Raw genomic sequence first — 27252 nt, 5'->3', positions numbered from 1 at the left:
TGATTTATGATTAAATTTTATAAAAATATTCACAAAAATAAGGTCATTGAAAAAAGTTAAACAAACTAACTTCTCACAACCCTCGGCTTTTAGTTAAATCAAACAGGCTTCTGGTAACAGTTCACTTAACTTATTTTGAATTATCTAGCATAAAAAATTATCAGGGAAGATAAACATGAGACCTAATTTTTTAAATAATTTCTGATCCTTAACTTAGAATTCCGACTTATTTTATCTTTTCTAATACTATGGAAATCATGCAACGATATAGTAAGAAGAATCGACATGCACGTATAGATAACTAAGTACGAAAAGTTAACAAAAGCCACAAAGAAAATACCATTTTAAATCTTTACTTGGATAAACAGGAACTTTTAAGATTTAAAATTCGATGATGTATAATACAAGACCAAATTACAAGTTTCACCAATCAATTCGATGATGTATAATACAAGACCTTAGACCTAATGAGATGATGATGAAGAAAGACAAGGCTGATAAAGAGTTTTTGTTGGGAACAGGGGTTGTGCTGATAGCAATGATGATAATATTATTCTTCAAATATGTGGTTCAGCCTCCCCTCTTCTTCATCGAGTTGAGAAGAATGATCTGTACGTATTAATCATGTGCTTGTTCCTGTTTATTTGGTCTTTCATATGTTAGTTCTATTTATCGTTTAATTTTCTCTTAAAAGTTCTGTGCCGATGCAGAATTATTTATATTTTTATGTACAGGACTTCTAATATGCATTTTCTTATAAATTGATCTGCTCAATACTTTATGAATCTGCATATAGAGTGTGGCAACTTGCCGCTACTGTGGCTGCACCTGCAAGAAGCTAAGATCCGAAAGTAGATAGCACAAAAACCTACTCTATAAAAGTAGGATGAGTGTTCAAGTAGTATTAAAATTGTATCAGAGGAGTGCCAGTAACTGACACTTGTAAAATTCAAATCTTGATGAAGAGCAGAAAATGGGTTATTATTGTTCTTTTTGAAATTATTATTTTTATTTTAAGCTGTTACGGTTACAATTTAGCTGAAGAGTTAATATTAAAGACCTCTTTTTGATGTTTATGTTATTTTTTATTTAGATGAAAAACTCATTTTGATTGATGATTTTTGTGTATTAAGAAGGCTCATCATTATTAATAGAAATGAAACTAATAATAATTGACCGTCTAATAAAAAATAGTTAATTGATAAAATCCAAATATTAAAACCAGAAAATTCAAATATTAAAACTAATGTTCTCCATTGATGTGGATCCATGCATAATCCAGTTACATATGGAGCATTGTCGAGAATATCTTGATAAAAAATAATCAGACATGCAGAAGACAAGACAGTGTCATGTAAATATGTGATCTATTATAGTATATTCAGTCTCAAGATCTTGTTTACAAATTCCAAACATTCTTGTCGCTTCTTACTACAACTTAAATAAAAAAGCCAAGTTCGTGCACTTTTGAAAGCAATCTCTTCTCTCCAGCACCTTTTACAGGTGAGTGAGATAGATATGCACAAGAAACAGGGCTCATTTGTCTAATCATGGAGTATGAGAGGATTCACAAACTTCAGGTACGCTCCCTTTGCTCAACAATAATACTGTATATATTTCAATATCTGTGTGCTCTTCTCAACTGGAGTTGTGACCACATTATTATCACTCTGTCTGTGTGAAAAACATGGCTTGACTGGTGACTGCAATGGTTTTATTCAAATTTTTTTGAATTTTGGTGGGAATTTAAGTGCGTCTATATGGTATTTGAATGCATGGTTTGCTGGGTCTTTATAAAGTGTTACTCACGGCTGAATCTTTAGTATTTTCTGATTCTAGTAATATGTTTCACTTTCCATCAATGGGTTTTATGCAGACTGGTCTTATTTCTCCAACTAAATTGAGGATGAAGCTTATGGGTCACCAGAGGAAAAAAGATGATTCTGATTTTAACTCAGCTCGGACACATCCTAAGCTTCAGGATATCGAGTTCGTCGAGAACAGCTTGTTAGCTTCTAATGTTGATTATGATGAGCAAGGTCAGTGGTTGATTCACCATACTCTCATATGTATTATTGGCATTTGTATTATTAGTTTGTATTTGAACAAAGGCCTATATGTATGCGACGTTCTAAGTCCGTTCTTGAATTGCAGTGTGTAGTACAGGGAATGCACCACTGAATTCCAGCTTGAGCAGCATGGTATCAAATGGTACTCAAGGGGACCAGAGTTCTTTCTGGTTAAAGGAGTTCACGTCAGGAGATCATGGGAATGCTATCCGGGCCAAAGTGCAGAGGGCTGACAGTGTTAATTCGAGCTCAGTTCACCCACTGAGAACATCAGACGATGATCTTGATTATGATAGTAATGCGGGTTCATCTACCTTTGAGTTTCCTAGAGGCGATAGAACAGTTCATAATTCCATGGGGCGATCACCATCATTGAGGCCTATGTCCTCCAAATGGAATGATGCAGAAAAGTGGATAATGAATAAGCAAACCGGACCAACTAATCATTCCAAAAGGATCAATGTGCAAAGCCATGCTGGTCGTGTGATCAAAGCTGTTCCAGAGTATGCAAATCACAATTCCAAGCCGTCAGTTCAGCAAGTTGATTTGTATCAACCTGCAGCTGAGAGCAGTTTGGAGAAGTTCTCTTTTGCTTCAAATGGACCTCACCTAATAGTTGATCAAGGGGATGAGACTAATGCTCCCATTGATATGTGTCCTCATACCAAAGATTTGAAAGAAGTGGATAGCGGAAATCCATCTCGTCTAACAAGTTCTCTAGAAGAACGAAAAGGTAATGTCTCTCTTTTACTTTAGAGATTGGCACAAACACGTTTTCATTGATATGATGCTATAATTTTTCGTACTACTGAGTTTTCCACTAATGTTCTGATAAATCATGCAGGTCCAACTATGAGATCAGTTTCAATGAGAGATATGGGAACAGAAATGACCCCTATTCCAAGCCAAGAGCCTTCTAGGACCGCAACTCCTGTTGAAGCAACAACCCCCCACCGCAGCCCACATTCGTCCCTATCATCTACTCCTCGTGGAGCGTCCATGTCCAGACCTGCAGAGCACTCAAATGAAAATGACTTAAGATCTCCTACAGAACATAAAACAAAAGAAAGGAATGCACAGGAACTAAAGCTCAAGACCAGGAAAGAGATTGTGGCACTTGGTGTCCAACTTGGCAAAACAAAGATAGCTGCCTGGGCAAGCAAAGGAGACAAGGACAAGAATGCTTCAGCTGCCAAACACACTAAGCTGGAGGAACTCCGAAGGACTGAATATGAGAAGCGCGCTGCAGCTTGGGAAGAACTTGAAAAATCTAAGCGCGCTGCCAGGTATGTACCTTTTTTTAATCACATTCACCCTGGACAATTTCAATCCATCTCACAGAAGTAAACAATGTGGCTTCAAAAAGAAATCTGGCTGATTGATATGGTTGCATTTTCAGATTTAAACGTGAAGACATAAAAATCCAAGCCTGGGAAAGTCAGCAGAAAGCAAAACTTGACGCGGAGATGAGAAGAACAGAGGTATGTTTGAGTTGCCACTTAAAAGCACATGATTATCTGATATGACATAATTTCTCAATATGTATGAAAAATGCATTTTAGGCCAAAGTAGAACAAATGAGAGCACATGCCGAAGCCAAGATGGTGAAAAAAGTTGCAATGGCAAAACAAAGATCAGAAGAGAAAAGAGATGCAACTGAAGCTAAAAAAACTAGTCAGTCCTCTAAGCTGGCGGCTCAGGCAGAACACATTCGTCGAACAGGTCGGGTTTCATCTTCTTATATGTGCTGTGCATGGCCATGAAGACATGAACAAAATAATCAGTACAAGTTCGAAAAATGTTGCAGAATCTCTACTGCAGTGTAGGGGGTTTCTGTACTCTACCTATCTTCCATCCTTGTATCAACAATGCAGACACAGGTTGCAATGTTGAACCATTAGGCGAAGTTAAGATGTAATTGTTGTGCTTACAGTTACCTAAATTAGTTGCCTCAATGCTGAAGCTTCATTCAGAACAATGAAATAGTTCACCTAAAGCTTGTTGATTATTAACCGGATGCTTGATTAAACCAATCCATCTAATACGATGGAGACTCTAAAAGTGGTGGTTAGTGTGTGCCCAAATCCGATAAAAATATCCTATCAAGTACACTATATATATTTTTCTTTGTTAAGAAACATCTTATATAGAAACAAATAAAATACTATAATTACAATATTAGCTTATAAAAAAAGCTTAAGCTAGAGGAAATTTCTCCTGCCATACTAGTATTGACGAGAAATTGTAATATTACAGTCAAGACAGTTGTTTATCTAGTTTGAAAGTTTCAGTAATCAAGGGAACCCACGGATGCAATCCCCGCATTCAGAGTTCTCGAATCTTGTTGGCTCGCATAGTTGTCACAGCTGGTGCTGGAGAGCCTCTGAACAGGAACCGAGTTCAGAAGCTCTATACCTTGTTTCCCCATTTGCTGCACCTCCTGTGGTGACAGTATCTTTATACACCAGACGCTGTTCACAAACTCCCTGGAATTCATAAACCATTTGTCTTTGAAAAAAGTATGTATACATAGCGCAGCAAGTTATATGAAATCCAGCAAAACAGAAGCCAAGAATAACATAGCACACAGAATATTGGATCAAAGACTGTGATTTGATGTGCTAGTACAATGTGGTAAATTAGATTGCTTTGCCACACTAATATCGCCCTAATATTTAACCTAGTCACTGGATCCTCATATTCCCCTTGTCCGATTCTATTTATTTTACTTCTATGTTTTAATAATTATTGTTAGTGTCCATCAATACTAGTAAGAACCTACTTTTGCCTATTTGCCTCATGCACTAAGGTCTCAACTGCTAATATGAAATATTATGGCCAACTGAAATTGCCTGGCAACTTGAAGTCAGAATTACATGTATTAAGTGCTATATATGGTGTCCTAAGACAGTGCCCAACATCTGCCTCTTAATCAGTTGCATAAGTGATGCACTACTAGATTTCATTATTTCAAATATATGTAAAGGTTGAAGATTATCATCCAAACACTAAATAATTTGGGTTAAAACTTCCAAACCATTGGATTAAACTGCAGTGCAGAAAGTTGAGAGGTATTAAAAAGATTGTGCAGCCTATCAAAATCATGGACACATCTATAAAGTTTAAACTGTAGCAACACCTATACATCATTACTCAAAACTCAAAAGAAGGGAGTTAATGGCCTAGATGAGAAATCTTTTTGTCTGCCGTGGTAGTTTTATAATGAAATAGTAACATATAAAATTTTAAAAGTAGATATTACAGCTTCTAAATATATATATATGATTAAATCAGAAAACTTACGGCCATGGATCATCGCCAAGAAGGAGAACATCATTCTCCCTGTCGACAAATACAAGCTGCCAGCCTGATCTCAAAGGATCCTCTAATTGGCCTTCAAGACCAAACATGTGAGCAAGTTCACTACGCAGCTCATTATAGCTGCTGAATTTTGCTATATCCAGTGATCGCCCAAAGGAACCTGACTTGTACACCTGCCAACAATAGCACCACTCAGATGGCCAGACCAGCAAACATAAGCAATGAAACCAAAGCCAGGACAGAACAGTTTTGCAAAGGTTACAAAATGAAATCAGTAAACAAGACAGCAGGCCCTCACATTACTAACAAATATTTCAGGGGAGAAAAAAGATCTGTGAAAGCAATCATAAATCAAGCGGCTAAGAATTGTATATGATGAAAACCGACAGTACCTTAACAAAGGTTCTGCTAGAAGGGTTTGCCTGCCCTGCATCATCAGGAGACTGCAGAAAACTGGACTCATCAATACAATTGGTTGGTGTCATTGTATTAAGTGAATAATCTGTTCCTGCAGTAGTCATGTAGTTAGAGGCAAAAGGTATGGTTGTGGAATCTCCATCACTACCAACTTCCCTGAGGCTTGAAATCCCATTTTGCAAGAGAGATGTTGAATCTATATTAACCCCAAAAAGAAGATGGCTTTGTGGGTCATTGCTCCCGTCCTGCTCAATTGAGCAATCCCTGGCGGGGAATGGGGGTAAAGAAACATTGCACTGAGTGATGTTAGAATGAAGTGGTGCTAAGTGATCTGCAGGAGGCATAGCTCCTTGTCTTGTTCCAGATGACAGGATAGGGTCAACTGCAACTCGTTTCGGGGGCCACCCTGAAGAGGTTAACAAAGAGCTGGACCTAGGAAAACTGATAAGCTGGGATGTATCGTCCTGGGGAAATGAACCCAACAGACTGTGCAGAGGAGAAACAACAGAATTTGGAACAGGGTTCGTGCTGGAGTCAGAAAAGCTCTGTTGCATGGACGAAATGGTTTGGAATGAAGGGGACTGAGTGTGAGAAGTAAACTGGGACAAGAGAGGGACAACGCCAGAAACCTGACGACCATCAGCAAATTGCTGCTGTTGTGATCGTATATGTGGTTGCTGCTGTTGTTCCTGCTTCTGCTGCTGCTGTTGATGTTGTTGCTGCTGCTGTTGCTGTTGTTGGTGCTGCTGTTGTTGTTGTTGCTGCTGCTGCTGTTGCTGCTGCAGCTGCTGGCGGTAATGCTGCTGCTGTTGGTGGTCCTGTTGTTGCTGTTGCTGCAGTTGATTAATAAATGAATTCTGCTGCTGGAGAAGATGGGACTGTGTTTGGGCTACTGACAAGTTTTCGCCAAGATTCTGAAGATATTGAGGTTGAGGAAGTGACTGACGCATCATCTCATTGGACAGTAAACTATCTGATCTGCTAGAACCCCCTTGAGCTTGCTGTAATTGAAGAAGTGATGGTACTGTTTGTTTGGATGTCTCAACCGCCCTCATATCCTGAAGAGCAGCAACAGCCATGGCCTGGTAAACATCTGCAGTTTCTGTACCAAGCATTGAAGCATCTAGTCTTGGATGCAACCAAGGTGAAACTCCAATCCCCTGAAAGTTAAGAGACTGAAATCCCTGAGCTCCAGAATCCCCTCGAATCCATGCAAGTGGATAGTTCATACCCAGACCATCATCCTTCATTCCTGTGTGTAATAAAAAGGTTATGGGCAATGGTGGATACGGTAGCATAGGAGGCTTAAGATTTAGTGCAAGTATATACAATTTACAATATAATGGGAAACAATAATGATTTTACCATTAAAAGAGGGTAATCCTGGTGGCCATGGTCGCTTGAGTCTGAGAGGAAATGGAGATGGATACATGGGGAATGTCGTTAGAGGTTCAATTTCCCAGAGGGACACCCTTGGCTGCCTCTCCCCAGCTGTAGATTCATCCCAGCCCACCTGGACTCACCATGAATTCATCACAAGATTGTAAGGCAATATTTAAAAAAAAAAAAAAATTCATATAGAGTAGCAGCATAAACCAGCAAAAAGCTTAAACCTATGGAACAAACCTTTACTGAGCGCCAATGAGAGTTTGGCCACCGAACTGAGTCCAGGTCACTTATTCCAGTTATAGTGCCCATATATCTAAGGAAACCAAATAGATCAGTCTTCTGTCAGTATCTAGTAGAAAACATAGACACCGACAAATGAGTAAAGCCAAAATATAATATATATTTATAGAAAAATGACAGCTGTGTGCTTTGAAGTTTCTTATCAAATAGCTTAAGCGTAATAACTTATTTTTAGTTGACAAACAGATTTTATTTTATATTTTTTATTTACATGAAGTTATGACTATAAGAACTGTTCAGGTCAAGAAAAAGATTTCAGACACAAAATCACAATGACAATGCGGGCAAGAAGATCTAAAATTAAAACCTACCGACGGACACTTGATTCTTCTGTTTCAAATAGCATCCGAAAGCGCATGCCAACGGAAACCCGAGTATGATAGACTGCTTTAACATACTTGGCAAGAGGTATGACAAATTCTGAGGGACTAGACCTGAGTACAAGTTAAACAGGAATATAAGTAATAAACACAATTTAAGACAATAACATAATGCAAACTAAAGTACCTTGGATTGTAGAAAATGGTGAATCGGCTATTGGTGGAGGCTGCATGGGCTGCAGCAGCAAGGAGCCCCAAGTGCATACTATCACTTGATAAGACTGATGAAGGCATAAAAGCTTGTGGTCGGCTAGCACGTCGAATACCGAGAAGTAACTGATTCTTCTCATTCCTGGTGCATGAAACATAGGCTCAGCTTCTATGACAGGGAGGAGTGAAACACATTCTAGGGAAATTTGGAAAATCATTTTTTACCGGCATTATAAGAGGCAAAAAAAGTAAAAGAATATGCCCCTTCATTAAGCTCCTAATACTAAATTATTTTTTCAAGACAGGATACTCTTTAGAAAATTACCGATCAACAGATATGTAAATGATGCAAAAACACATCAACAATATACTATTAAGGTAACCTACCATATAAAGAGGACAGAATCACCAGCAACAAGTCTCTTTGCACTTACAAAAACACTCCATCCTGTTGTAAGTAGATGCCTCTTTGGTTGTCCTGCGATGAGAACAATTAAAATACAGTTTAATGATTTCAGTATAAGTTTCCTGTTCAACCTGTAGTAGAGAATCTAATCCAACATCCAATTGGTTACCATCGATCTGATTATAAGCATTTTCACTTATTCAGTTACTTGTAGATTTCATAACCAGAGGAAATATTCTTATTTAGAATTTTACCACGAAAGATATGCCTAAATTTCCATTCATTGTCATGCAGATCTCTTCCAATCAGTTCTTGAACAGGAGGCTGCTGCGAGAAGTCCTGCTTGCAAAACCATATTGTTAAATATAGGGCAGTCAACTGAAGGTTATTTTTTAGATTACATCAGCTACAGACTAAGAGTAAAAAAATATGTACCAGTGGAGGAAACACTTTTTCAGCTGCGCGACGAGGTACTGAAAATCCACCGTGAGTACTTGTGTCACTTGCAGTCAATGTCTTGCAGAAATAATTAGTTGGCTGTTTGCTGGCGGATCCTAAGTCCGAGGGAAGGAACGCCTCCTTCTGCTCTTGCTGCAAATAAGAAAATTATAGAATATGCATAATGGATCAAATATAGATATAATGAGAACTATCCAAGGCAAAATGACTTACTGGGTTTAGCGGTTGCAGAGTCATTTGAGCATAAACTTCATCCGTCTCAACATCAGCCTGAAAATTAGATATTTAGGACTCTCATAGATCCTTGTATACACAGAGAACAGAAGGGAAAAGAAAAATACTCACATGCATAGTTAGATTGTGAAGCTGGCATATTAGTTGTGGTGGTAAACTTGGGTAATTTGGGATATGAGTATCCACTTCTTTGTTTGTTGACGCAGCAACCTAGTCAAAATTCAATTAGATAACAATCTCGATATAATAAGAAAGAAGATACGATCATTAAATAATGAGCAGTGTCAGTTAAAATGTAGATAAAGATTTATAAAGAAAATATTGGATAAGTGACTGAACTCATTAACAGTTAAAGAACTTGAAAGCCATTATTCAATCACCACCAGCAGAAGAAAGATCAAAAGATCTATCATCATTTGCTAACCCAAATACTTTGACCTTGGTTAATTTGCTAATCTTGTGCAGCTTCCTAGATTAATGTTGGCAAATTGAATCATTGTAGTATCAAAATGTAAGGAAAGCATGGACTTATCACTACTTCTCCATTGATAGTCAAGAGATTAATCATGTTGCGACTAGCTTAGATCCAAAATAATTATGTTAACCATTTCACCTGGAATGAAAACTCCTGGTTTAGTTTTTATCTTCTTTTTATGAAATACATTAAATTATTAAATGCGTAAAAAATGGGTGAACTATTATAATTTGAGCAGCGTACAAAGCATCGGGGTATAAATGTTCTGAGGATAAAGCAGTAACTTGTCTGGTTAGATGGTGCATTTTATTGATTATTAAGACAAGAGTAAATTAGATATGGCATAAAGACTGACCTGTTCACTGTGACCTTGAGGGAAATATACCACACGGCTTCCAACTGCAGGAAGCGAAACAAGAGGCCCCGCACAAGCATGCCAAAGTTCTGAATTAAGGCATCTACTTTCTCCTACAAATTGAAATTAAAATATATGTAAATTTTCAGAAACTACTGTTTAAAAACACTTTTGTTCAGGGTAGAAAATTTGAGATCTTAATAACTGAAAAATGAAAAATGAAGAGCCATTTCACGGTTATATAATGATGAAATTATAAGAGAAGCTGGTTTGTATCTTGAGTTTCATATAGCATGACTATTATTCATTGACAAAATGGGAACGAGAGATGAAGAGTATCAGTATAGACAAACAGAAGCTTTATACTAATCGTATGCATACATAAATGGTTCTGTGCCTCCTACATATTCAGTATATATTGTTATTGAAATCGTGCTTAATTATTGTTATCACACTATCAAAGATGTTTGTGTGCATGCGTCTTACCCTCCACGCCCCTGTTTGTTGGTTCTACAAGCTGTATGAACTAGATGTGCAACAATGCTATGTTTGGTTTATCTACTAATGATACATTTACAAAGTACTGTCTGTCTAATTAATACCACTAAATTCTCAAATTAAGAATAGCATTTAAATCCAAAACATAAAGGCAAAAGGCAGTGAAGACAAAGTACCTTCCGGCGACTGCTGATTGAAACCAACAGAAGACAGCCTCATGTTTGTAGATTAAATACTTACCTTTCCCCCACAAAGGCGCAGACACAATTATCAAATCCAACAATTTACTGCAAATTTCCCCAAACCCGAACACCAAAACTGCTCAAAAGCTTCTTCTTTCACTTCTTTAACACCCAAAAACACCATAATAACTTGCTCTTTTTTGCCCCAACACCCCCAATTAGGACCACCACTACTACTACCTTAAACCCAATACAAAACACAAGAGAATTTATCAAAATATTGCACAACAAACATACAAGTGATGAAATAAAACAGAATGAGCTACACCATCTTCAACCAAAACAAAATAACAAAGATTTCAGCTTCATAACCTCCTCTAAACACTCTAATCCTCAACCAAAAATGTCACCTTTAAAACTATCTCACAACCCACAAAAAAGCTCAGCTCAAAAGCACCTCAAGAAAAGCATATGACCAAATCTCAAGAACTCTTCAGATCTCAAACCACAAAACAATAGAGCCACCTAAATCTTGAACCCAGAAATGTTCGTGTAATAAAGTAGACAGCAGCAAGCATGTGTGTGTGTGTGTGTGTGTCCAATATGAGTAGTGGGGAAGATAGTGCAAGATAACTAGGGTTTTAGTTAAGGTTCAGAGTTGACAGTAATGGAAAGTGAGCAATGTTGAGAGAGAGAGTAGAGTGTTGAAGCTTGTGCCTTTATTACAACATCTATTAACTTCGTCTCTCTTAGTTTATGTGCATATTATACTATTTTAACATTTCACATTCCCACACGCTCCCAAGCAAATCCGATGTGCTGCTGCTGAGGACTCGCTCGTTTTTGTATAACACCGTTTATGTTAGGTGCTTGGATAATAAAAATATTACTCCCTCCTCTGTGTCTTGTTCCAAATTTTGACCAAAACTAAAAATTCTATTTTATAATACATTATGTATTTTATAATAACATAATTTTTTTTATTTTTCAAAATTATATTATATGTTCAAATTTCTCAGTCAAAATTTGGTCAATTTGACCTTTCAAAAGTCAAACAGGACACTTAAAATGGGATGGAGAGAGTATAATTTATTTATTTTGATAAATTAAAATTCTGATATATCTTACTAAAATCTTAAATATATTTGTTCATATCATATCATTGTGATCCTGCAGATCTTGATCATGGTGGCAAATGTGATAAATACAAACACCGGTGGAGGAAAAGTAATATAACAAATCTACAAACCGGTAGCACTGGTAGATGAAAGATAATTTTACAACTCCTTATTTTTTAATTTCTTTTTAGGTTTATACCTTTGTCATTTTTATATATTTTTGAAAAAAAAAGTTCTGATCCGCTAAACTCTAAATCAGAGATTTAAATTATTTTTTGATTTTGATTAAAAAGTCATTATTTGTGTTTAAAGCTAATTTAAAATTTAAAATAAATTATAATCATAATTTATAAAACATATATTAATAATTTTATTTTATTTTTATAATTTTATATGATAAAATTTAATAAGCATTCAAATAAATAGTATATCAAATTTATTGCTATAATTTCATTGTTTATAAATCAATTAAAATACAAAATAATTCTAATGGATATTTTAAAATTTATTATAAATAATATCATACTATATTATAAAACAATTAGCCTTCAAAGTTGATATATGATCCTATATCTTTTTGAGCTCAGTGCTTTTTTTTTTCTGCATTTCTTTCATTTATAGAGATAAAATAAATTCGAATTTAAGAAGCCTTTAAGCTTATATTCCGAAACTAATCAAGCTGCGACAAAAATGTGTACTCTTAATAAATTGATCAATGATTTTCAAAAGGTTAGAGCTAGACCTAGAAAGCTGCATTTTTTTTGTCAGAGCTGCATTTAGTTAAGTCTCACCAGAACTGGCAAATTTATCATATGTTTTTAATAATGATATGTAACTACTTTAAATGTCATATTCATAGTGTAATTTTTTTTTTTTTGTATGGTATTCATAGTGTAATTTTGATTCGAATATAATAGGAATTTATTGCCAGTGTCTTAATTCCTATTTATTAAAAGATTCTGATTAATTTTTTCAAAATTTTTTTTTTTTTTACATTTCAATTTGATTAAAAGCTCGTATTCATTAAAAAATTGAATAACTATTAGCTCAGTTAATCAACAACTAATTCTAATTCCTAATTTTTAAAAAAAATTATTTTGACGGTAATAAAGTATTCCCTCTGTCTCATTCAATTGTATACGTTACTTTTTGGCATGCTTTTTAAAGCTCGTTTAAAGTATAGTTCCATAATATTTTTTTGAAATTTTTTTCTCCTAAATAAAAATTTGATGTTTAAACTTTTATTAAAAAAATAAAATTTTAAAAAACATTCTGCCACTATAATTTATAGAAGTCTCGAAATGCGTCCAAACGACGGACGGAGGGAGTAACATAAGAAGGAACAAGTTTGGAAGATGTAGAATTAATGAGCAAATAAATTTAGATGGAAAGGAAATACTGTAGTTGATTACCACAATCCTACGGACATAGGTGGAATTGTACGTAAAAAAGGACTCCTACGAAATTCAATCATAAATCATAAATTGAATAACGGTCCCCGCACAGAAATGACGTTATCCCACTGTTTGTACCCTCTCAGTACATACAGTGCCACACTGTTGATGATGATTGTAATAATCTGTAATGCCACTGCTCAATTCGGATATGATTCGAATGTTTTAAACATCGAGTCATTTAAAGTAACAGATACGCGTACGTAATATCGGCACTGTTTATTTAATCCCCGTTGAGATGATGAAGAAGAGACTGTAGACTAGGATGTCAACCTTTCACCAAACAATGAGGGGTCACTGTCTTTAGTTTCATGTCATGGAGCCTTGCTATTAATTGTTTCTGAAGAAACTCTCGCTCCAGATCTCTTCGCCTCAATTATTTTCTTTTTTTTCGTGGTCGCCGTACAACGTATACACTTGAGCCATACATGCATGTAGTCGGGTGAGTCACATGATGTCCAGATTATTCGTTTATTTGGTCAAATCAATCCTTTCTCGTCCGGAAAACTTATTTTTTCCTATTGTGATTTTTCATCAAACGCCTACCAATAACATAGAATTAATATTCCCTCCTCCCTCTTTTATAAATTTTCTGAAAACACATTTTAAGGTAATTATGTACTAAGCAATCAATGTATCTTAAATTGCGTGTTCGAAATCAACTAATTCATCTTTGAGAGAGAGATAATAATAGTATGAGGATGAAATTTATTGCGCAACACAAATAAAATTTGCATATTAAATATGTAATACAATATATATATATGTGTGTGTAATTCCACTTTAAATAATTAGATGTATATAATTAGATATGTAATATATATATATATATATACCTATATATATATAATATTCCATTTTAAATAATTAGATGTATATAAAGATATAAAGCATTTGCATAGGTACCCTGGTGGAGTCGTAGCTATTTTTGGGCGCACACACGGACAGCAAAGTGAATAATAGACGAGATGCTCAACTTCTCACTGATTCTTGAATCTCATATATATCTGTCACTTTCATTTGCAAAATGACAACTGTTCTTATCTCTTTCCTGACAGTTTCTTAAATAATTTCGAAATATGTAAAATCAATAAACATCTTACTACAATTCAAGGGCCCGACGTTATGATAACATCTCCATACCTAACCAAAACGTTTCGCGAGAAAGAAATTTAATCAAAAATGAATATTTAACAAAATCTCAAAGTAATAAATAAATTTAATATCAGACCTAACGAGCATTTATTACTACAAATAGGAAGAGGGGGTGGAAAAAGCGAAATTATTAGTGCTAGTTGTCAAAAAGAAAATAAAGCTTACAATGCTTAGCCAGTAGATTTGTGGGACCCACATAAATTCGCAAAATCTTGATATTTTTTCGCCCTAACCCCACTTCCCACTCTCTGCTCCACCCCCTGTCCCCACACAACACCTTTTTCCCTGACGTTGACTGTTGCGGTGACCTGGAGTCTCATCTCATCTCTAACCCTAATCTTCTTCAACAAAATATCTCAGTGTTTTTGTACATGTCTTTTTGTATTACTGTAGTACTAACTAAATATATCTTAGGCTGCTGATATTCCTTGCTTAATATGAATATGTACTTGTGCATGTAGCTTAGGCCCACCCAGCACTGGATTAGTTCAATAATATCACTTTAGTGGAGATTTGTGATGTATAATCAAGTTAAGAAGATATATATGGACAAAGTTAAGGAAGAATTTGTGGGATTAAATTGTGGAGGCAATCATAAGATATGCTTAAGCTGGAACCCACATTCCCTAATCAATGCGAGTGTGGGATTAAGAATGTGATTAACATTGATAAAGAAACGTTTAAAGGTGAAGTCAGAACTAATTAATCATGCAGTAGTGTGATCATCCATTGGGCCCAATTGTTACTAGTAGAGTAGGAGTAAACTCATCAGGCATAATAGAGAGAAAGTCAAAGTGAATAGGGGGGTGTCTTGACCAGATGTGGGAGCTTGTTACTACTGTGTCCTTTTCTTGTAGATTCGAGATAGAGGGGGCAAGCAAGGCAAAAAAGTAATCAAACAAATCCCTTTTGTTTTCTTTTCTTGATCATGTTTTGGGTGACAACTCCTAATCCCATTTCTTAACGCTTAATTTGTTTTCTAATTTTGCTGTTGCCTAACATCAAACCACCCCTAATCATAGATTCATAGTGCGAGATATACTTCTTAATTAACCAATATAATTGATGCTGTCCTGCATGTACTCTAGTTAAGATGAATGTATATGATGCGTGTATATATAATTAGAGTTTCTAGAAAAAATTTATTTCAACTCTATATATGCTCTTAAAACTTTGCTTCTATTTAGAGTACTGGAAAAAAATATAGGTGTATTCATATAACAGCTAATATATATAGGAAAATCATACTCATAGGTATTTATAATTGAGAATATCCGTGTGTATTATATAACTACCTCATCTGCTTTTTAATATTTTTTATTTTGAGATGTCTTTCTCAATATTTTACATTTCAAAATATTTTAATTAGTAAATTATTAATTGTAATATAAAAAAAATCGCATCTATTATTTTTATCCACATTTTTCAATTTATTAATTAATGTTAATGATCTCAATTAACTTTCCACCCATATTCTTCCTATTTCATAATATTTTATACTTTTTTCCTGATCTTATGTTACTCGAGCCTCACCCAACACTAATTCTATATATTAATAATTAAGAAGAAGATTTGTGTTTGGAGGTGGAATTGATTTGGGCTCAACTCTAGGATTGTTTATTTTTAAGAACAAAACCTGAATGAATATTAGTTACAAAAAAAAAAACATGAATGAATAATATTAATTTTTAATAACTTTCAACCTCAATGCTCTATTTTTATTCCCGCTAGTCCCCTCCTGATGATTCCCTTATATATGTGCTTGGTCAGCCCGGTTCATGAGTAATTTCGGGTTCAAGTCTCTCGGAATCATAAATTTGGTCCAGCTTTTCCTCAGAATAATGTTTTGATTACAATCAACCTAACTTGAGAAAGCCAAATCTTGGAGATTAAGCGAATCCTTTTATAGGTTGTTTAGATTCTAACAATCATGGAGTAACATATATTTCTTAGTTTGCATTCGTGGGGAAGTGCTTATGTTCTTGCAAATTATAAAGAGCAGAGTCTGTTAATTCTGTTTAATTAGGACCATAATAGACGATGCATTATAAATATAGAGAGAGAGAGTTGCGACTTAGAATCTAGGCAAAAGTTGTGGACCAGACCAAAACACATCAGATGATGTGCATATGGAGCTAGCCTATATGGAGGTGGGACTGGGAGTTTGGAGTATAATTAATTATGGTGAGGTCTTGTTTGCGATATATATATATATATAGACATCACAAGATAGTATATATATATACCGCGTATCTCATATTAATATTATCTCTTGTTCGATGGGAAATTCGATTGAAATCGGACTGAGTTGTTTCATTCTTCATGCAAGGAAAATAATGAGTATTTTTCTTATGTTGGGTACAAGATAGAATTGGAATCGTACTGACTTGTTTCATTCCTTAACGGGGATAATATATTGATGTTACTAGGGATAAAGAAATTGAGAGATTTTGACACAAGAATCGGTTGAGCTACTGTAGGGCAAGCTAGGGATCATAAATTATGGTAGTAGATAATATGGGCAAAGCATGGACCCTTTGGCTTTCTTAACATTATCATAGTTTGATTGAAACTTTTACGGAGATGCTATGATCAACGTGCATGTTTGGCAAATTTTTAATCTAAATATTTGAAATTATTTTTGATATCTACTTTTATATATATAATAGCACAACAGGTTCGTGTTAAGCCTCCCTCCTGAGCAAATAAATTATCTCCCTCCGAACCTGAGCCTAACTCCGAACCTACCTCCTCCTCATTTATATAAAAAAAATGTTGTGCACCACTCAAACGACTTGAGTTACACAGGCAATCAACGTGTTATTCAAAAGCATTAACCACATGCATTAAAATTATTGTATTTATATTCTTTTCAATATCTTATTTATTTAAGATAAGTTATTATTTCAGCTAAGTCTCATATATTGAAAAAGAATCTGAATAATAGGGCTCGAATCATGATTCCACTTTCTAAAAATAGATATAATTCATATCCGAATAAAAATGAACAAATTCAAATCTAACTTAATAGTTTAAACGATACCGATACGATATTATAGAATTTTAAGTAATGAATGTGAGAAATAAGCTCAAAAACTAATATTTCAGTGAGCATATGTGAAACAAAAGGTTGATGGGCTTTAAACATGGACTATGTCATATTAAATTTCTATTATAAAAGGTAATTTATAAGGAGATTACAATATTTTGGAGAACACTAAATAAGGTAACTAAAAGAATATTCTTATTTAGAATATTTTTTATTTTAAACTTATGAATTCAGAATTGGACGTGTAACTAAATCTGTTTTTAAAAAATATAGATATAAGAATAATGTCAAAGACATCAAATTTGGTGTCAAAATATGTATCTAAATGATGTAATTTGGTGTCATAATATGTATCTAAATTTGGTGTCATAATATGTGATATAAAATTGCTTTTAGGGAAATTTTATATTGTTAATCAAAAGTCAATCAGATAATAATAAAAAATGTTTACGATACCTACTAAAAAGAATTGAGTTATAAATTTTACTTAATTTATTTTCAAAAAAAGATTATTTGGTTAAAATAAAATAACACAGAGAAATAAGCTATATATATTAAAGTTTTAAAATTATAATTTTTAATATGTCATCGATCAATATATAACATACCAGTTAAATAAAATGATTCAAACTACAATTAAATTAACTAATCATTTACAAATTAATCTAAAAAAATATAATTAATTTTGAACCGGATAATCTGACGCGATACGGTGAAAACTAATATCTGATTAAACGGAATTAGAACTTGAATTAATCTTTAAAAAATGAACATGATATGCTACATTGCTCACCCCTAACAAATACGAGTGTCAAAATATTTAAAATTTTAAGTTTGCACCAAGCTAAAAAAATAAATACACAACTAATTGGGCTAAATATTTCATGTCTTTGTGAACTTGCTGTGACTTATATCTACTATGTTTTTACTATTTCAAATTCCAAGAAATCATTGTTTGAGATCTGGTTTATAACAATTACATGAAAAATCATTAAAAGTCTTAATCATCAATCTTAGAAAACTAATTATAAAAAATTAAAATTTAACAATAAGCCAATATTATAAACTATGACGCCAAATCTACGCTCAAAAAAGAAAAAATAAATGTAAAATAATGCACGCCACACATATTCTTCTAATGACGATTTAGGATATCGTAATTCAACATATCAAGAACAAGTTTTCATCAAAATCATGTTATGTTAGGTGAAATAATTTAATAATTTTCATATTTGCTATTAAGTTGCTCAAAACAATACGATAACATGTCAATCTATACTATAATATAATAAGCCAACATAGGTTTAATTTGTAGTCGTACAAAATTTTGGTTTGGTCATCTCCTTTATAACTACAAGTCGGTCGCATGTAGACTTCTCTTACTCTTACAATATTAAAGAGTTTTATACCGTTCAAATTACAAATACTTGTGATGTAATACAAGATAAAAAAAACTCCACCATTATTCTTTTAAATATAATTTATATATTATTATATACCATATTATAATAAACCGATATTGGTATAATTCGTAGTCGTCCAAAAAATGTAATCAGTTGGTAAATATAATCTGGTTAAAATCTAATTCATTGATACTAAAATACTAATAAGATGATGTTAAAATTTAAATTATAATTAATAAATTACGAATTCTATACCCGCCCGTGCTTCGCACGGGTTAAAGGCTAGTATTATTTAAAACACGACATAAACTAGAGGCCCGTGCCTCGCACGGGCTTTTATGCTAGTTTACATATTATACTCTTTAAGTGTTTAAGCCATGTTTAGTGCTTGTTTGGAAAAATTAATACTTATGTTTAGAGGAAAGTACTTATTTCTTTTAAAAAGGAGCGGCCCATTTCAGAAAATTAAGTCCAAACGAGACCAACATTTCAGCTATAACAAAAATCTCCCTGCTAAAAAGCAAGTTAAAAAAATAGGAGATTAAAGTGAAGGAGAGATTGCGAAACAAAAAAATTTGTCAGATCAGACATGACTCACTGGTTTTTATCGGATCATTCAGATCACCGTTAGTAGTAAGATGCCTCTGATTAAATTAGTAAATCGAGAATCAGGTACACAAACAAATAGTAGTCCAAACTGATTTGGAACTTGAAGGAGTAAAACAAGAAATTTTTGAGACACGTGAAGAGTGCTCCTTCCGTCTCAATTTGACAATTTATAGGTCTTTTTTGTTTTCCTTTTAGTCAAATTTACTAATTTTTGAACAATCATTAAAAAATATTTATCTGTTGTTTTACAAAATAAAAAGTTACAAATTAAAATAAACTTGATTTACATTTTGATTTTATTTTTTCAATTTTTTTCTCCAATTATATAATATTTATAAATTTCAGTTAAAGTATAGTCAATTTGACTAGTCAAAAGTTAAAAGGGACTTATATATTGAGATCGGGGAAGTATTTGAGTATTTCCTCTTGTTTATTGATTTCTCCATGCTATTATTTTATTTTTTTGATGTTTTTGTGTTTTGTCATTTGTGGAAGGAAAAAATTTTAATATTTGCAGGCTACGAAGAAAAGAACACTAAATATATGGAGCGAAAGCATAAAAAACAAATTTCTAAATATTATTTTTCAATTTTTTTTAATAAAAATAGGGATGTTAAACTTTTATTCAGAAAAAGAAAAATTCAAAAATAATTAAGGAAGGCGTGCTGAGGGTTCCGGCGACGGCAGTTCTACGATCGGTATGGGATTCGGTTTCAGAAAAGGAAGGCGTTAATGGGCGTTAATTGTGCCTCATAATTGAGGGCGTTAATTGTGCCTCTTAATTAAGGGAGTAAATTTTGCCTCATAATTGAGGACGTTAATTGTGCCTTATTTGAGGGCGTTAATTGTGTCTTAATTGAGGGCGTTAATATTTTATTAATTGTGCCTTAATTAAGAGTTTAATTGTCTCAATTATGAGTTATCATAATTGTGTGAATATTTTGATCATCATATGCATGTACACGTGATTTTATTAATTATTGGATATATTTTTAATTTTTATAATATATATAGCGACTTATATTTTTCTTGTTTCCTTTGTTTTATTTTCAGGATTCTTGGAAGAAGAAGGGTTTTTCTTTTCGGACATTAAAGTTTTATTGTCTAAATTTCCTCGGTCATCTTGTATGTCCGACGGTTAGATAATAAGCTTTCTTGAACGAAAGAATTATCACGGTGAATTGCCAATTCTTGTGAGATTTATTCTCATTTTCAAATCAAAAAAAAAAAAAGAAAAAGAAAAAAAAGAAAAAAAAGAGAGAGAGAGAGAGAGAGAAGTGCAGCAAGCCATCAATCTGTCACGCCTAAGAAGAAGCTGGGGAAGAAGTAGCATGATGCCTTTCAACGTTATTAATTTTACGTTCAGCGAGCGTGCGGGAAAGATAGGACAGTTGGTATGGCCGAAGAGGATGACGGTGTGGCTGTGGTCGCTGTTCCGGAATCCGTGAGTCGGTTACAGAATGAAAATCATTAATTGTGTTTTATTTGAAGAGTTAATTATCACATGTTTTATTAATTGTGTCTTTTTTTTAATTAATTGGGTCTTAATTAAAGTCTTAATTATATCTTAACTGAGAGCTTAATATCTTTTTAATTGTGTATATAATCTAAGTCGCACTTGATTGTGGGAATATTTTGACCATAAGAAGCATTTAAGTGCCATCTATTAACGTGTTTTTTGTTTTTAATTAATTGTCATTTATTGCGTGTTTTGTTTTAAATTATTTCTATGTTATTTTTTTCTTTGGTGTTCGCTAACAATTTTCACTTGATGTCTATAATCATCTTACATGTTTAGCGTTAAATATTGTAATTTACAAATTTTTGGAGGTAGCAGATGAAAAGTATATATATAAGTGTACAAACCATTGTAGCAAATTGATGATAGTAGCCTAGTAGGCGCTTCGTATAATTATCAGAAGATATGGTTTTTTTTTAATTCCATTGTAAATGATGTAATTTTATTTTGTATGCACTCTTTTTCTCCCTTGAATTTCTTTCTCATGAGGTTTTACTCTTGCGGAGTTTTAATGAGACCTGGGTTATCTTTTTATACATTAATTCAGTTAGATGATATACTTTTTTAGAATAGAGAAACTGTATTACAACGAACATTGTATTATCGATACTTAGTATAAAAAAAATTTATTATTTTTTTTTAAAAAAAAACTCCCTGGTACTGCCCAATTGGTATTCATTTATGTTAAAGGCGTGTCATATATGGATATTTTTTTTTAAAATTATTTATTTATTTTAATAATCTGTACGGTGTACTAATATGTTTATAACATTTATTTATATTAATATATATTTATATATAATATATTATATTATTATTTAATATAATTTATAAATTATCTTACTAATATTTTATAAAAAATAATAATAATTTAACAATTATATTTCAACTAGAACAGAAGATAGGAAGTTGAAAGAGTGGCTATGAATTTTATAAAAAGTATGACATTCTATCTACTACCACCCCTTCCATATAATTTAGAACTTAAAAAGAATAATAATCACATTCTAATTACAAAACCCACCTTCTATTTGATTTTTATAAACTTTGTTGTATTCTGGTGAAAACACAAAAAAAAAATGGCAAATTCAGTTTACTAAATTTTCTTCTATTTGATTTAAAATATCGAATATATAAATTATATATTATATTTAAATATTATAATATAAATATTTTTATTATAATTTTAATTATTTTGTTATATAATAAAAATTTAATAATCATATTTATTCTATAATATATATTATAACAAACAATCAAATAATTCTTGTTATAAAAATATAATAAAATAGAAGCGAAGGTCATGAGTCTTTCATACCAAGTCACCTAGACACCAACACATCAAATTAGGGAATTTCTAATTCCAGAGCTTTTATTTTATTTCCAGAGCAAAGAAAAATTGAAAAGACAAAACTAACCCTCTGGATGCACATTAATAGCCTAGGAAAGAATCAATGTGAGGGTAATCAGGTCCGGTCTGTTCGACGATATATTAATTAGTAATTTCATAAATTCTTATATAAAGGCCCATCTGCTGAAAGGAAGTCTTCCACGAGTCACAGTCCACGGACCTTCTTATACTTGGGGTTCGGCCTGCATGTATATTGCAGAATATTTGAAGTCCGTGCTCGATGGCAGTAGCCAGTAGACATTACTCCTACAATTTACAAGTCTGAATGTTTCGCTGATTGACGGACCTTGAATTTGATAAAAAAAAAATTATTATTATTGAAAAAATCTTAAATGCTAATAATTTTTGATGTAAAATAGATATATTTATTAAAATATTTTTAGATATTATTGAAAAATATTTAGAAGTTATTTATATATATAATTTTAAATTTACTGTTAAATATTTTATATTTTTTGGTCGGGAGGGTGTTTAAGCTCCAAGTCCTGACATGTATAATACGCTTATATTACGTTTGTACACTACCATACATATGTTTCGGTTATTAGGAGGTGATTGATCCTAATAATCAGACTTTGATAGTGTTTTTGTGATATTTTAAAGCGATTTTTGGTTAGAATGATGGTTTAAATTAAAGATAAGCGGCCCAATTTTAGATTCACGTAATAATAAGATATTACATCTTTTTATGATAAAAATTATAGATGAATTATTGTAGAAAGTAATCATAAGAAACCCAAATCATAGATAACAGAGTCCTAAATATCAGTTTTCATAAAGCCATAAATATTGTGCATGATAAAGAATTCACTACCTCCCGTAACAAGAATGAAGCCGGCAAACATGTATAAAAAGAGGGTTAAAGTAAGGAATTTGATATATAATAAATACAAAAATACTAGTAAAAAATTTATACTAGAATTCCGCATTATTTTAGATCACGAAATTAAATATATTGTTGTGTCGACTTAAACGTTTAGCTATTTCTCTTCCAATATATATAGAAAACTCATCATAATAATTGTAAGTTATAATCTTTAATCGGTAACGCACATGCATTAAGTGAAAATATATTTTGAATAGTAGTAAGTAAAATTTCAATAATCTCTCAGAAATTAAATATTATGCTTATTAAGAAAATTACAAGTTATAGTTTAAACAGATAAAAATATAACCTGGAGAATGAAATTTGAATTGAGAATGAGTAGATCAATATTAATATCAATACTAATTAAAAAAAAATGATAATGCACGAGAACTAACTCTATTCTACAGAAATGAAGAAGTCAGGTATAAGTTTTTTGGATGAGAAAGACCTTCCCAAGATATTCTTATTTTTTTTTTTAAAGAACCATATTAACGTTTATCTTTATCACATAACATATTTCACGATTTTTTAAATAATATAATTGTATATATGCATATTTTTATTTTTAAATTTGGTCTAAAAATTAAAACTTAATTTTATAATGTTAAATATTTCTTAGGGGCGATATTTTTAGGAGGCCCAAATATTTATATTTACATAAATATATAGATAGAATATAATTTTTTTTCAAAATTATATAATACAAATTTTAATATTATGGAAACCCTAGGCAGGCCATGGCCCCTATGGAGCTTCGTCCTGCGGGTCCGTAACTTTGACAATCATTCCGTGGATGCATTTTATCAAATTATTGTAGTATGGAAACAAAAATTTTAAAATAAAGGCATATAACTAAATTTGTGGCAAGTGTGAAATTGTTTTTTTTTTTAAATTACCACTGATATGTGTGATTATCCGCCCTTTTGTTCTATCGTACGATTGCAAAATTAAAGTAACAAGAGACAACACACAAGTCGCACACCGCCACACCCCTGGGAAGCAATTAAATAGCTGATAAAATTTTAAAAATCTAACAATATTATCTAAAATACTAGAAATCAGGATTTTTCATTTGGATGTAATATCATTCATAAAAAATATGTGAAACTCAATATATAATACTTTAAGAATTCCGACTAACAATATAGTGATATTTTTAATAAAAAATATTTCAAAATAATGACTCATTTGAGTCAAATTTGCAACGAGTGACCTACTTGAATTTTTTACACGCAGTCAGTTCTTTACTTGAAAAGTATTAGATTTTGAGAAAAAACATTAAACTACTAGTATTGTAAATAATATTATGAAACGGTAAAAAATTACATAATCTGAATATTAAAATTTTGTTTTATGTGTTATTATTTTGGTAATGAACATTCTGATCAAAGTGGATGTGACTTTTTTTATATTGTGCAACGGTAAAGAATTACATAATAAGACTTCATGAACAAAAAGCTAAAAACTAAAGGCGAGAAAAATCCTTGCCAGCCGTCCCAAAATCCTTAGAAAAGTGCAGGAAAGAGTTGATTTTCGATTTCAATAATAACTCGTCTACCTCTACTAAAACTTTTGCCGCAACAGCAGCATGAACATCCATATATGTCAACAACAAAACAAGAAACGGTGCCTTCAATTAGTTTGTATTACTCCTATTTATTTACGAACCGAAGTTAAGAACTGAAGATCTTACTTAATCATGCTCTCTCTCTGAACACAATAGGAGAAATCAAAATCTCTTTGAGACAATTAATCAAACACGTAGCTATACATAAGAAATCATACCTAGAAAAACTGGAAGCGGGCACTCACCGGAACAACTAGAACAACAAGACATCGACAACTTTCCGATTGCAACGAAACCCTAGAAAACACCGAATGAAGAGAAAAAATGCAGAAATGCTCTAATACCATATAGAGTTTCTAACTGAAACCGAAAACAAGTAGCTAAACATGATGTAAACGTAATGGAACTACGTAATATCCAGAAACTCCACTAACAAAGCTTAGCTGTGTTTCCCGGGAGAGAGGGAGTAAGAAGAGAGAAGTGTTTCAGAATAACAGAATTGAGTAGTAAAAATTCTATAAATTAATAATGTTAGGACCGGAAAATTTATTAATTTAGAGAGTTATTAATTTACCGATAAATTAATAATTATTAATTTAAAGAGTTTTTTATGATTATACTATACATACCAAATAAAAAGACAAATTAGTCCAGGTCTCTTAGAATTACATTATAGCAAACCTTGGGACTCAACATAAATCACTTACTAATGTGTTCATATGTATTAGAAATCAATAATGACTTTTGAAGCACCGTACAGTTTATGTAAACAAGAGGAATAAATGTTAGAGATGATACAATAGAAAAATACAACACCTAAGATATTGGGTGCAAGAAAAATTAGAGATGAGATCCAAATAAACTTGTACTTTAAAGAAAAACAGACAACTATTGAATCATATTTAAATAGAGTGCAATATATATTTTTTTTAGTTTTTATAAATTATTAATTTATGATATTTTTTTTGGGACGAAAATTATAAAGGGATCTCCCGAAAAATTATTATCTTATTATTTTATAGAGTTTTTCAATTTTTTACATTGGCCTAATTCGGGACCGGACAAATTTATTATTTTAAAGAGTCTATTAATTACTGAGTATTAATTTAAAGAGTTTCTACTGTAGTTTGCTACAACCTTGAGCTTATATTAGAGGTGGCAATCGTTTCGTTTCGTATATTTTCGTTTCGTGTGTTTTCATGTTTCGTGAACTCGAAGGTGAAACTCGTATCTGTCCGTAATTGATTTTATGTACCTAATTTGAAACTCGTATCTGATCCGAAATGTTTCGTGTATTTTTCGGGTATATTATATATATAAATATTAATATAATTTTAATCAAAAAATAATTTTAATATATATATTTTCCTGTATAATTTTACTAAATATGAATGATGTATCTATACTTGCATACAATTTTCTACAAATTTGTTAATGTATCTCTAATATATATTTACATATACATAAAAAAATATATATTTTACACACACACACACACACACATATATATATATATATAATATTATAACATGTATATAATAAAAATTATGTACAAATATTTAGTGTACTTTCGTGCACCCAAAATGAAAACTCATATCCGACGTGTAATCTCGTGTTTCATATATCAAAAATCAAAACTCATATTCATTTTTTTCGTATCGTTTCATTTCGTATTAGCGTCAAATTGTCAGGTCTAGCTTATATAAAAAACAGAAACTAAACATAAAGTTCCACTTTGACTTTACTGTGCATAACATGATGTCCATATCATATAGACATATACTCCCTCCGTCCCATCAGATTCTTTACGTTATTTTTTGGCACGCATTTTAAGACTCCTATAAAGTATACTTACATTATATATTTATTTTTAAAAAAATCCTGAAAAAAATTTTGATGTTTAAACTTTTATTAAAAAAAGAAAAATTAAAAAAACATTGTTGAATTATACTTTACAAGAGCCTCAAAATGCGTGCAAACAGTGAACGTAAACATCCCGGTGGGACGGAGGGAGTAAATCAATATACTTATATAAAGGAGAAGCGAGGGGCGTGTAGGTGGCGCCTCTCAGATAGCTCCGTTCTATTTTTCTAATTTTCTGGAATTTTTGGGTGAAAGATATAAAAAAAAATTGTTTCAGATTCATTGATATGGTATATATCCTGTCATAAATTAATCTGATTCTGTTTCAGATTATTTATGGAATATAATAAATTGAAAGTATTAGTCTGATTTTATTTCAGATTATTTATGGAATATAGTAACTTGCAAGTTTTTTAATCTGATTATATTTCAGATTATTTAATTACGGAAAAGAGTAGCGCGCAAGTTTCTCGGCACCTATAAATACCCTTATAGGTTGTAGGGTTTTGTATCATCTAAACACAACCTACACTGTCTCTCAATATCACAGTTAAGGGTGTGCATTCGGTTCGGTTAACCGAAAACCGAACCGAATAACCAA

General features: G+C 32.3%; 2 protein-coding genes across 3 annotated transcripts; one reads left to right on the top strand and one right to left on the bottom strand.

Annotated features, from left to right (window-relative positions):
• Nucleotides 1-1475: 1475 nt before the first annotated feature.
• Nucleotides 1476-4061, top strand: LOC108209015 (uncharacterized). Of its 2 annotated transcripts, XM_017379694.2 has the most exons (6): nucleotides 1476-1580; nucleotides 1877-2039; nucleotides 2155-2802; nucleotides 2914-3355; nucleotides 3469-3550; nucleotides 3632-3978. In XM_017379694.2, the coding sequence occupies exons 1-6, from the start codon at nucleotides 1551-1553 to the stop codon at nucleotides 3830-3832; spliced, it is 1566 nt and encodes a 521-aa protein (XP_017235183.1). In that variant the 5' UTR covers nucleotides 1476-1550; the 3' UTR covers nucleotides 3833-3978. The 2 variants fall into 2 exon arrangements, with proteins under 2 accessions (XP_017235183.1, XP_017235182.2); XM_017379693.2 differs by lacking the exon at nucleotides 1476-1580 and having other exon boundaries at nucleotides 1770-2039; nucleotides 3632-4061.
• Nucleotides 4062-4166: 105 nt separating this feature from the next.
• LOC108209014 (auxin response factor 6) lies at nucleotides 4167-11382 on the bottom strand. Its single transcript, XM_017379692.2, has 14 exons — nucleotides 10630-11382; nucleotides 9956-10068; nucleotides 9237-9335; nucleotides 9105-9161; nucleotides 8868-9023; nucleotides 8687-8771; nucleotides 8414-8504; nucleotides 8004-8168; nucleotides 7808-7930; nucleotides 7434-7509; nucleotides 7173-7320; nucleotides 5783-7059; nucleotides 5373-5563; nucleotides 4167-4555 (listed from the first exon to the last, which is right to left on the bottom strand). The coding sequence occupies exons 1-14, from the start codon at nucleotides 10670-10672 to the stop codon at nucleotides 4357-4359; spliced, it is 2823 nt and encodes a 940-aa protein (XP_017235181.1). The 5' UTR covers nucleotides 10673-11382; the 3' UTR covers nucleotides 4167-4356.
• Nucleotides 11383-27252: the final 15870 nt, after the last annotated feature.

The sequence above is a fragment of the Daucus carota genome, chromosome 2 (assembly GCF_001625215.2).
Source record: "Daucus carota subsp. sativus chromosome 2, DH1 v3.0, whole genome shotgun sequence".
Classification (NCBI taxonomy): Eukaryota; Viridiplantae; Streptophyta; class Magnoliopsida; order Apiales; family Apiaceae; genus Daucus; species Daucus carota.
Note: the sequence above shows the minus strand (reverse complement) of the source record. Positions and strands in the feature narration are given on the sequence as shown.

What these genes read in the sequence shown, in the direction of transcription:
- LOC108209015 (XM_017379693.2), top strand. Translation starts at nt 1,772, where the DNA reads ATGCATGGTTTGCTGGGTCTTTATAAAGTGTTACTCACGGCTGAATCT. An exon ending in TTCTCTAGAAGAACGAAAAG is followed by an intron (nt 2,803 to 2,913) that starts GTAATGTCTCTC and finishes TAAATCATGCAG; the next exon opens with GTCCAACTATGAGATCAGTT. An exon ending in AAATCTAAGCGCGCTGCCAG is followed by an intron (nt 3,356 to 3,468) that starts GTATGTACCTTT and finishes TTGCATTTTCAG; the next exon opens with ATTTAAACGTGAAGACATAA.
- LOC108209014 (XM_017379692.2), bottom strand. Translation starts at nt 10,672, where the DNA reads ATGAGGCTGTCTTCTGTTGGTTTCAATCAGCAGTCGCCGGAAG. An exon ending in TTCACAATCTAACTATGCAT is followed by an intron (nt 9,162 to 9,236) that starts GTGAGTATTTTT and finishes TCTAATTTTCAG; the next exon opens with GCTGATGTTGAGACGGATGA. An exon ending in ATTTAGGCATATCTTTCGTG is followed by an intron (nt 8,505 to 8,686) that starts GTAAAATTCTAA and finishes TTCTCATCGCAG; the next exon opens with GACAACCAAAGAGGCATCTA.